This window comes from Strigops habroptila, chromosome 10 (assembly GCF_004027225.2).
Source record: "Strigops habroptila isolate Jane chromosome 10, bStrHab1.2.pri, whole genome shotgun sequence".
Taxonomy (NCBI): Eukaryota; Metazoa; Chordata; class Aves; order Psittaciformes; family Psittacidae; genus Strigops; species Strigops habroptila.
Window position 1 is genome coordinate 34,479,386 of NC_046359.1, and position 12,046 is coordinate 34,491,431.

The 12,046-nt window shown below is 49.4% G+C and overlaps 1 protein-coding gene across 2 annotated transcripts in view; it reads right to left on the bottom strand.

The window, feature by feature from the left end:
- GALNT14 (polypeptide N-acetylgalactosaminyltransferase 14) overlaps positions 1 to 12,046 on the bottom strand; it is a 98,505-nt gene that overhangs the window by 53,267 nt on the left and 33,192 nt on the right. Inside the window, exon 2 of one of the 2 annotated variants that reach the window (XM_030498964.1) lies at positions 10,023 to 10,192. In XM_030498964.1, coding sequence (XP_030354824.1) covers positions 10,023 to 10,192 — 170 coding nt within the window. Of the gene's footprint in view, positions 1 to 9,967; positions 10,193 to 12,046 lie in introns of those variants that run through there. The other variant, XM_030498965.1, reaches the window with a different exon arrangement.

Sequence of the window (12,046 nt, forward strand, 5' to 3'; positions counted from 1 at the left end):
ACAAGAGGGAAATCCCAAAGGCTCTCCTAACTCTTCCATCCCAGCCACAAACCTGTTACCATGAGGGTAACTAACTGCTGAAGCAAATTCCCATAGGGACTGCAAAGAAGGCCCCTCCAGTGCTTGCACAGCAGTCCTCATCGTGGGGTATAACCACAACACTCCACAAGGCTACCAAGAGTAGGGTTGAATGCAAATTGATGAATTGGAAAAGGGCAAGGGAAAGGTCATTTAAGATTGACCCAAAACTATTTTGTGCCTATATTTTTCTTGGTGAAATGCAATATACAGTTGGGTGGGGAATTTCCAAAATGAAATAAAAACTGTCTCACAGTGAAACAAAACCAAAATAACTTAGTGAAGAAATCTATCATTTTGAGAGGGGGGAGAAACATTTTCAGCTTTTTTTTTTCCTCTCTGAAATAGCAATTTTTGGCAAACAAAACATTAGTCCAACTGAAATAAAGGTGTTCTCCAGGGAAGAGACAGCTGGGATGGAAGCTGTGTCTTCTCCGGAGTGAACTCCTCAGACTCTTCTCGAGAGGATGCCTGTCCCGTGCAGATGCGCTTCCTACCCAGCAAGGCACTGGGACAAGAGACAAATTGGAGAAACAGAACACAGCAGGAGGACATTTAATATCATACCATGTTGTTTGCTGGAACAGTCCAAAGTCACCGGGAGCCAGGCTTTGAGACATCAAGGTCCTATGAGCTCCTCAGGTACCCACGCTGCCAATCCCTTTTACCCTGCAGACACCTTTAAGCCGAGAGCAGAGCTCAGGAATGGTTTCTGCTCGCTGTGCAGACAGATGCCATAACTCACACTCCTCGCACAGCTCTTTTAGATATAACTAGCTTTGCCCTCCAGGAAAGAAATGAGTAACACAGCCACTTAAGTGACACATCCTTCTGCATTCAAATCACCCGCCTGTACATTTCCATCAGCTCCTCATGTGGTCTAGCTCACTCCTCAACTCCTTCCCAAGAGTTGCCTTCACCCTCATCACTCAAGAAAAGCAGGGAGGAGGAATAGCACCAAAAATCCACTGCTGCAGAATAAGCACTCTCACATTTGCCATTCCCTACATCACCCACACAACCAACCCTGCTCCTGAAGAAACACCCACCTCTGCCTGCCTCAGTATCACTTCAGTACCATTTCTAATTAAACCCCCTCATGCTGCCTTTTCTCTGGGCAGCCCCTCGAGATACAAAACTGCAGTGACACATGGCTCTTCAGATGCTGTCCCCTCGGTGACCATGAGCATCCAGAGCCTGTGACTCCAGGGCACAATTTGCAACCCAGGATCAGTTGAGCTCTGGAGTAAAAAGCTGAGCAGAGCCACTCTGCTGCCAGGGTGGGGAAGACATAGGACCTCCAAATCCAACAGTGTGGCAGTCCTTTGACTTTGTTGCAGTTACCCTGGTGGTAACAATCTCTGTCTCCGCAAAGGAGGCGATGTTGACTGACCTGACCCACCACCGCCAGCTCCAGGGAGTGATTAAGCAGGGCTTAGAGGGCAGAGCAGCATCACAGGCTGCCTCAGACATTAGAGCAAAATTGGGGGTTGGGTTGGGATCTTGGCACTTGGAAGTCTCTCTCCTCCCCAGGGAGGCCCAGGGAACACGCTAAATCCCAGGACAAGCACCTGCAGAGCCAACATGGACTGTGACAGAAGACCTGTCCATCTGAGGAGGGAAGAACAGGCTCTTCAGGACAAGCGGATCTCAGTGTGATGGTCTGGCCATCACCCTATGACCTGAGATAACCAAACACATCAGCATCACCCAAATAGCAGCACAGATCCTTGCTTGTGAAGCACATGGATGAAGATCTCCAGTCACCTCAGCAGTCTTCCATCAGGGTGACCACACAGCAATACACAGATCTACTACTGACATAACAATCAGTCCTGGAAAAGATGGCAAGTGGCAGGGATGGGAGGCTTTAGCAAGCATGCTTCGATGTGCACTAACCCCTGCTCTCATTTAGATGCACTCGCTATAAGTGAGTGCACAATTAGGCCCATAGTGTCTGCAAGATAAGAGAGATGGGTAACACAAGACTAGAGCAACTTCAAAGCTTGTTACACAAACACAGGCAGCTGGGGGAGAAGAGCTATGAACTACGTGCGCTGCAATCAAGGTTTGTAAATTATGTCAGCTCTTACAAAATGCAGGGCCAAACCTGAGAGGCAGGAGCCCCAGAGGGCTCAATGGTTTCTGCAGTGAGAGAAACCTGGGCTGATATCATAGCTGACCCTGTTTCAAGCAGGAAGCTGAATCAGAGACCTCCTGTGGTCTCTTCCAACTTGAATTATTCTATGATTCTATGAAGTGCCTATTTCTGATTAATAGCTGTCTTGCTTTCCTTGCTTAGCTGCCAACAACTGCAGATCTCAATACTCCTTGTTCTCTGTGCTACCTGAAAACAATCTCTCTGGGTTTTGATCACATACCTGTTGCTTAAACCTCCTTGGCATTTCAAATTCAAACTCACTCAGAGGACCAAGTGCAAAATGCTACTGTGTGTAGTGAGCACTCCAGATGGGCTGAATCTACAAAGAACAGAACTGAGCTCTTTTGAGTGAAAGACTCAGATTTTGGCCCTCCTGTAGTCACAGGTGGGTCAGGTTTACCCAACAGGCACACAAAAGCCAGTGTTGGCCCAGCAGCAATGGGCAACGGACTGGGCATCAGAACCATGAGGTGCTGGTACAGCTGCCTGACAGGGGCTGGGAGGCCAAAATAACCAGTGTGTAGTAGTCTGGGGGACACAGTGCACACCCTTACTCAAACTACACCTCACCCTTTTAAGTCCTTGGCCAGATGGGACCTTCCCAGTTTACATTCTCCAAATTGTGCTTTGGGCTTCATGCTTCAGTTCATTCAAAAGCCTCAGCTCTGCAGCAACACGTAAGCCCAAACTGTGAGTGACAGCAGGTATAAACTCCAGCACAAACAATAGATACTGGGTTTTGATAAGGGGAGCTCCATACTAGGTCTTTTGTTAGCAGACAGCAAATTTTCCCAGCTAAGGGAACTGACTGTACTGGTAACCAACCTGTATAAGAAAGGTCTGAATTCCTGGAAGGCTGGAGAGCTTGGAAACGGGATAACTATGATGAGAAGAAATAATAATGACAGTTCCCTAGAGAAAGAAAATAAATCCTAGCATCACATGACAATCCCCTTTTATATAGATGGTATGGCTGGATCTTAAGTAGTTGATCAGTGGTTGTCAATAGTGTGGAGAGCAAGCTGGCTGCCCAAAGCTGTGTCTCTTGCTGACTTTCAGCTGCCCAACTGCATTAATAGAAGAAACAGAACATAAGATACTTTCCTTCACATCACCAACCTGTGCTAGCTATTTCTATCACTGTCAAAGGGTTACCAGGTTGCACAGCAGAGGCATGAGCTATTCTCTCTCTTTAAACATTGCCCAGCCTGTGAAAGTTTCACAGGCCACAAAAGCCAGCTAATCAAAGGCAGAAACAAAACCTTGGTCAATACAGGCAGTCCTAGTTTATCCCCAAGACACACAGCCCCTGCTCTACTTGATGGACAGTTCTCATATCTTCATCCAGAGATCTCAGCCTAAGGAAGTGATGGAAAAACACAATGTAGAGCGTTAACCTCATGGGGTCTGGTGTCCAAGAGACAAAAGCAATCATGCCATTTCCTAATTTCCTACTTTCATCTCAAATGTGTTTTCCACCATTAGCTGCTCTCCTGCAGGGTCATGCTGTGCTCTTGCCGGTCTCTAGAAATAAGGAAACCAAGACGAGAGGCATGGGGATCCCAGATCTTCCCTTACCCAGCTAATTCAGCCTCAGCATATGTTCTGCGGGCAAGAGAGCCAGGGACAGCCTTCACACATACAGGACTTTGCCCAAATGTGATAAATCTTACTTTGTAATGAAATCACAAATGCCCTGGCTCTGCCCGGAGAACAGTGGCAACAGCTGGAATAACAGATCAAGGGACAGAAAAACTCTTTGGGGTATTGCTGGCAGTCACAGAGCAGCTAACAACAAACCCCAAAAGCAAGAAGAGACCAGTAGCCCATTGTATCCAGCCACCTCCAACCAACACAAGGTGCTGCCAGCCTGATCTCGCTAGGGCGTCATGCACTTCTTAGACGTAAGCACCCACATAGGGAATCCTAGCCAACACAAGAGGGTGCAGGACAGAGCAAAGCCAGCCGCACGCACATGTGGGTGCATGAGGACATCTCCAGCTTTCACCAATGCTGAGTCCAGAGATGTGGGAGCATTTGAGCCTTCTCTCTGCCCCATCCTCCTCAACTGGCTCCCTCCTTTACATCTTAGACTGTATCGCTCCATTCATTCTCATGGACAGAGGTCCACCCACCCCACTGCACTCAAGATACCTCTGCTCAGACATTCCCTGCTCCCTGCTGTCCCACCACCCCTCTGCCCCAAGAAGATGCAACCAGTAGCATCAGGCACAGGGGCACCATGTGCACACACACCCATACCCACACCATTTCTTGCTCTAGTCTACAAGTCAGCAACTCACAAGACACAGCCTGAATAAGCAAATTTTAAAAATAGCTGAATCCCTCAGGACTTAGTCTGCATTATGCAAGGAACTGGAGTAGCTCAGCTACAACCCAGAGGCCACAGTGAGAAACGGACGGAGGCAGCAAAGGAAAAGGCAACCATAAACCAGGAACACCTCTAGATTTGTTTCTGCTCTCAGCTGTTCAAGGTCCATCTGGGTAACATTCCAGCAAACCTTCCCTCAAATTCGAGGTGTGTTTGGCCACCTGTGCTAGGTACCTACTTGCTTTTGCAGGTCTAATTTTCAGGTACCGCCAAGGATGGCAGAGCAGAGCCCCACCTTTGTCCTGTCTGTGGAATAAGATGGGCTTTTCCACACATGTCCTCCATTAAGTTCCTCCTTTGGGGGCTCAAGAAACCAGGCAAGAAAGATAAGATGCCTAAATCCCTATGTGGGGTACAAAATGCATTTCTAGCTGCTGAGACCCAGTGTTCACCTCAATTCATCTCAAAGTGGTTTTGGTCTAGTGGGCAAGAAAGTTGATGGAAGACAAGGCAGTGAGAAAAGTCCAAGGGGATCGTAAACATGCTAAGCCAAAGGCAATGCTGTCAAAATCTACTTTTCTCCCCTTCAACTCTTCACTTCCAAGAAGATATTACGATATCCTCAGCGCACTTGACTGCTTGCCACTCCTGGGATGCAATCATCAACTCAGCCAAAAACAGAGCCACTTCAAAACCTGCCTGCAATACAGCTGCCCTCAAGCAATCCGCACATGGATAACTACACACACTTACACGTGCTGCACACCAAACGCATTTGCATGGGACACAGGGAAGGTGCGTAGAGGCAGAGGTGAGCAGTCAGCCTCACATGTCTGTGGCCATATACAGGTACCACACCTGGCAGACGTTCCTCCCGGTCATCCCCATGCACAGCACAGCCAGGTATTTTTGAACACCCCAACTAGAGGTGCTCCAACATAAAGCTGAAGGTGCAGCCTCTTCATCCTTGGGATGCACGCTGCAATTAATGGGTCAAAATAACACTGCAGCCTGTAGTGGTTCTGCTCCAAGACTGAAATCCTGACATGTATGAACCTTGAGAATGCAAGACAGCAGCTCTCTGTCCTAGAGGAACATCACAAGCATCACGTCTTCCCATCCCACCACGAACAGTCCCTATGAGCAGAGCAACCAGCCCTGGACAGCTCTCCTCTACAACAGACACACTCCAGCTGGCACTGTATAGGGGTTTAAGTGAAGAAACCTGAAGAAATCTTAAAGTGTGTGTTGTTCCCCACAAAGGGAATAGGACAGATTATAAGGGCAGAGCTTTTCTGGAGGGCACAAGTTAGTGTGATCCAGGTCCTGGACTGCCAGGATGCTCATCTTCAGCAGACAGTGCAATGCCTGATATTCATACCTGCCAGTATCCCTGCCAGCCTCACATTTCAATCATAATTGGATTTTAGCAGCTGTTTTCTGTCTCTTAGACACATACCCCTCAAGCAGCTGTAAAATTCAAGCTTAACTGGGTAGGTAGGGCCTCTTGTAAAGCACTTGAGACTCGGGGAGGGAGGAAGCTTCAGAAATTCAGATGATTATTGCCTTATGCCAGAATTTGAGAGGGCTCCATCCCTGGCCTTATTGCTCTACTAGCTCTTGAGAGAGCACTACTAAACTCGTGTTGGTACTGCGGAGAAAAAAAGCAAGATGAATAGAGGAAAACAGGCAGTGGGGATGCTTGAGGCTAGCTGACATGCTTTGCAATAGCTAGTGGGGTCTGCTCACAGCTCTTACCTCTCCTCCAGCAACTACCCTCTCATCTACTCTCCTTGTCCCCAATTTCACATCTCTGCTTTGCCCCATCAGTGAGCACAAAACCCAGCTCAGGTTGGTGCTGGCCACAACTCATGGTCCCAGCCTAACCTGGCAGCCTCGTTAGCATCTGCATATCTATTATACCCATTTGGGAGGCGGAGGTCAGAGTAGGCAGCATATGGAGCAACTGATGGCGAATACCGGAGCTCCGCGGGAGCTGTCTGCCACAGATGGAAAAAGCCCAGGAGCCATCATGACAAAACCTCCTGGCTGGGGGCGACGCATCCTCCCTGTCGGGTTTCCAAGCCACTGAGCAGTACTGGAAACCTCAGCTCCTGTCCCGCTGTGAGCATGCCTGGCACTGACTCACCCTGACGCTTTGGTCCTGCGGTTTGCTGGTGGGAGTTGCAGTAGTTGGGATGTGGTGATGAGGTAATCCCAAAGGCATGTGGCTACCATGGAGGAGAGGGACCAGCCATCCACTCCAGCAGCATCAGCTGGCGGCATGTGATGTGGGTGTGTCACCTAGATTTGTTAACCTTGACTCTTGGTGGGGATACGATATTCCACCACATAACCATACAAGGAGAAAAGGCATTCCTTTGAATGGTCCAGGGGCTTAGTCAACGTGCACCCACGAATGCAGTTAATGCCAGTGAAACGCAGGCAGATCACCATGAGCTGTGAGCTCTCCCAGGACAAGGAACACTATGTAGTCCGCAGAAGCCATGACGTTTCCGTGGCTGAAATCATCCACAAACCAAGTACAAGCTTGCAGCCCTGCGCTGGCCAGAGGCAGGCAAAGAGAACCACCACGGTTTCTCCAGCTCAGATTCCTTAGAGCACTGCAATTCCTCTCTATCTGAAACTATTCTGCTGGCTGCAATCTAAAACCAAAATGAATCCAGCAAACATTGCTAAGCAACTGGCTGTCAGTGCCACATCCCACCTCACTGAAAGTATTTGCCCTCTCCATGGCCTTCTGGCAAGGAGCTTGCTGCTCAGCCCTTGCCAGATTTTGTATATTCAGATATGGTTGGCAAGTCCAGATGCTCGGCTTGATTAGCAAAGAAAACTCCAGGAAATCTTCTGCAACCATCCTGGTGAAAAACATCTCACAGAGAAGCTGTAAGGAGCAGCATTCCCACATCCCAGCCCCTGGGTCAAGATTATGAGTTGCTGGTTTCGGGGCATTATCATCGTCTGCAGGTCTGTGAGTCTTGGTGCTGCCACATGTCATACAGGGGGGATAAAAGATGGAGAGCAAACACACTGAGCAAGCTGCTTCAAGCAACAACATCTGGCTGGGAGGCTGAAGGAGAACCTGCTTGCCCATGGTAACTGAAGAGTTAGGTGAGACCCCCTCCAAAGTCTCCTAACCCCTCATGTGAGCTGGGCATGAGCACCTCAGCACGGTGGTGCCCATCAGTACGGCTTCTGGCACGGTGGTGCCCCTTGGTGTGGGGACTGTGCTAGGATGTACATTCCCCCAGGGTCATCTGGAGCAGAACTGAGGTCCTGCTCTGTGGGTTAACTCTCAAACAAGCAAGCCTGACCACTTCCAGCCTGGCTCACACAAAGCAGACGAGCCAGGTTTGCCATTGAACCCAAGTCTCTAAGCACACTCTCCAGCAGGTCATGCAGCTCTGGGGTTTCCCATATCTCTCATGATAGCCTGGTCCACAGTACTCTGCTCTCCCTTCACAGGAGGGATCTCTCCTAGTCAGCCCCATGCTGGACTGTCTTCACATGTTCTTGCACAGCCATCAGCAATTTCTCCCTGCTCCACGAGCAGGCCATGCCCATTCCTGCTTTCCCATCCAGCTCCCAGGTTGCACGGTAATGCCTGAGCATCATCTGCAGCACCTCCTGGGACACCTCTGCCCTGAGCAAGCATTATCTTTCAAGAGAGGGCTTAGCTCTGCACCTTCCTCTCCCCTGTGACCACTGTTTCCAGACCCTTCTCCCTGCTTCATCCTCCCCATCAGCGCCTGCCTCCCTCAGATCTCCCAACAGCCCCATTTCCTCTGTGGCCACTCTAATGCTCGGCTAATGGTGCGCCATCCGCAGCATTCTTCAGACATATTCAATAAATCAGAATCCAATTACCGGGTTAAGGAAGTTGGGAGCAAATGCAATTAGCCCCAGCCCCTCCCTCATGCTGTGCCCTTGCTTCCTCCTTAATGAGAACTTTTCTTTTGCAGGAGCACTCTGTGCCACATCCGCCCGCCCAGGAACAAGGTTGCTGCCACCTCTCAGAAGGGATACAGTGAGGGGGCAGCTGAGTCAATCTTCCCTTTTAATAGGGCAGGTGGTTAATATCCCTGGCATTAATTCTCTCCAGGAATAGCACACTCGCACTCTGCTCAGCTATAACTGGCGTCCATCAGGGCTGACAGCTCCTCTCTGGAGAAAGGAGCATCTGGTCCTTACTACGAAGAGGAGCTAAAAGAATAAATAAATAAATAAGCACATGGCTTGCTATAGGGATGGAGATCTGGTGCTGCTTCAGCACTTCAGCCTAAGTGCTGCTTTTGGACTGCAATAAGGGAAATGCAGAGTCAGGTCAGATGCCGGGAGCTGAGTTGCTCCGACCTGGGAGCAAGGTGCCATGGCTGGGTCTGGCACAGAGCTCCCACCAGAGCAGGATGTCCCCCCAAAGGGCTCCCATGAGGAGGCATGTCCTCCCATGAGGACATCTGCTGCCAGCAGGCTGGGATGTAATGCCAGGCACAGCTCCTTGGGAAGCACCAGCTGTGGGCTGGGGATCACTAATGGGGGTTAGGCATACATTATACCCTCGGAGAACAAGGAGGAAAACTGCATTAAGGGAACCCTAGGAGTATTTTCCAGCGGGACACTCCAGCATCACTCTATCCAGCAAACTAACAATTAACCCCAATGACCATCAACAACCTGCAGCTGCAAAGGGCATGATGATTTTGTCATCCCCAATGAGTTTGGGGAGGTGGTCGAAGAGAGGCTACACTTGCACTCACAGCAAGCAAGGGTGCACCACAACTCCCACCCGCCCCCTTCCCATGCTGACAGCAGCAAGAGAGTGCTTAAAGCAACCCTTAGCTCAATCCTCTTGGCCTCTCCCAAGAGCTCCTTTGGGTGCCAAAGGATATTTTTGATGCTGATGGTGCTCGAGTGGCTAGTAACCTAACAAGTTCTTACCTTCCTCTCCCCCTCAATCAGCAATAATTCCTTATTTCCCACATTACCTCCTTTCTCTGCAAAGCAAAACGAGTGCTCAACAGTTATTTTACCTTCCTTGCACTGTCCTGTTGCATCATCTGCAGAGCAAGAGTGTGCAGCACCAGTTAAGACTTTGCCTATTGTGGAGATGTGTTCTCACATACCCATTACTTTTACGAAGGAACAACAAATAAAGGCTTTTCATTTCTTTTCCTGTGGTCCTGGAATAATTTATACAGTTTTTAATGAATAGGTTTAGGGCTTCCAGACATGCCAAGAATTCAAGCACAGTGAAAGATTCAATCCTAAAAACACAACCCAGGCGGCACCAATCCCAAGTGCATTCACTAGGCATGGGTGAAGGGCCCACCTAGCATCCCAAAACCACATCCCTGAAGATGAATGAATCTATGCACCCATACGATGAAGTTTCATGAGGAAGATCAGGAGAAAGCAGGGGAGAGGCAGAACCTGTGATGGCGGGTGTCGCGGACGGCACGGTCACTGGGGATCCTCTCGCTTTCCCGCTGGTTAAAGGCATGGAGCCGGTAGGGGTCCTCGCCGCCCTTCCACCTCCGGGCGCTCAGGTACCTCCGCTCTTCAAACTGATCCCAAAGGTCCTCCCAGTCCACGTCTGAGGCCTGCATGCACAAAGTCAGCCCCATTAGAGAGAGGAGAGACCGGAGGACACTTGACCCCGCTCCAGAGGTCCTCCCAAGCCCCAACGAAGGTCTGTCAGCCCTGCGGCAGGGGCAAGCATCACAACAGCAGGCTAACAAGGAGCTTCATTAGGTCTTCAGGGTTTGATTTTTCCTTAGGTCTTGAAACAGCACGTCAAAGAGAGCCTGCCGGTTTGAATTTAAAATGACTAATTGGAAACCAAATTCAGGTCCCTGGTGGATCCAGAGAAACAGCACAGTCTCAAAAAATATAAAGCGCAAAGGCCTTGTTAGGGTTTTGATCTCTCTCCAGCCACAAAACAAAGGTATTTTACACCCCCATCGCCCCTGTAACCATTCAGGCAGGAATGAGCATCAGACAGGAGCAGTTTCATCAAGCATAATCCCATGTTTCCACATCCATACGCTGCCCTAGGGCTCGCTCCAGCAGTGGGACCTTGAAAGAAGGGGACCATCATCCTCCCAGCCCAATTTTGGTTGATCTTTGCTACAAGAAGTCTCCCACCAAGGACTTCAGCCCTACTGCAGGGAGAAGAGCAGGCAAGCATGTGCCCATGTGGTCCCCCACCTCAAAAACGATGGAGGAGCTGCATTTGGAGTTACCCAACAGCTCCGACAGCCGTCAGGGGATTTAAGCATCCCTTGGCGGCTTGGTGCCATCAGGAGGTTTAAGCATCCCTCAGCAGCATGATGTTGTCAGGGGGTTTAAGCATTCCTTGGCAGCCAGCAAGCACAATGCAGCACTGATAAGATCTCATCGTTACAGCAGCACAACCTCTTTGATCTCAGCCTACCTGTAACACAGAGAGATGCGAACATTTACAGACATCTCAGCCCTAAAGAAAATTGTGATCTTATCCAATAATTGATCTTTTCTTCTTCTTTTCTTTCTTTACCCCCCCTCTCAGTTCACACCATCTCAAAACTGATTTTCCCTGCTAATATAGCAAAATGAAGCTTTTGAAATGGGTGATTTTTATCCTGTAATTGATTTTACTCGCATCTGGCAGCATGTTTTCTCTAGTCACAGGAAGGGGAGGAGGGAGGACCAGCTCCTGCAAGTGAAACACAGCAGGACCAAGCCAGGCACCTCCAGCCACATGATACCCCACACCGCCCTGGGTCACAGCAACACAAGCACCCCCGAATATCCAACAGAGCCCGGTAATGCTGGGGTTTCCAGATACAGGGTTGTATTCATCCCCCCGTGCTGTGGCCCCATGGTCTTCTCAGGAGCTATGCCAGCACTTCAACCCAGTGCAGGGAAGACCAGAAGAAACCCCCAAGCCACCAGCTGTACCTGGAGAAAGTTATTTTGGAGTGGGAGAAAGTTATTCAAGGCTGGGAGAAAGTTATGAAACCAGTAAGATCACTGTAAGAGGTTTACGAGGAGGATGGATGTAACCCGCCTGCGGGCTTTCAGGAGGACCAACGTACACAGAGTGATAAATATTCTTTATGCTTTTTCTAAGGCATCTTGCAAAAGGAGATTTACTGCAGCAGTAAAAGATGAGAGGAAAGTGAGCCGGTTGCATCACCCAGGCACCGGCAGCCTGGCATTTGTAAGTCTTCATGATGACCCAGGAGGCCGGGCGCTGTTAAAACAACCGCCACGGAGTTGCAGTCCCTAAATTTTAATGCTGTGCAGAAAAGTTGGTTTTACCAAACTTAATAAGGAGAGAAACGGGTTTTTAAAGTGGCCACAAGGCACTTTGGGGTGTTGGATGTGTATATATGTTTTTATGGTTTTTTAAATGTCAGTTAAACCCTATAGACTTGGATCAGCTAGAGCCAGGTAAGTGTCTGATGGCTGGC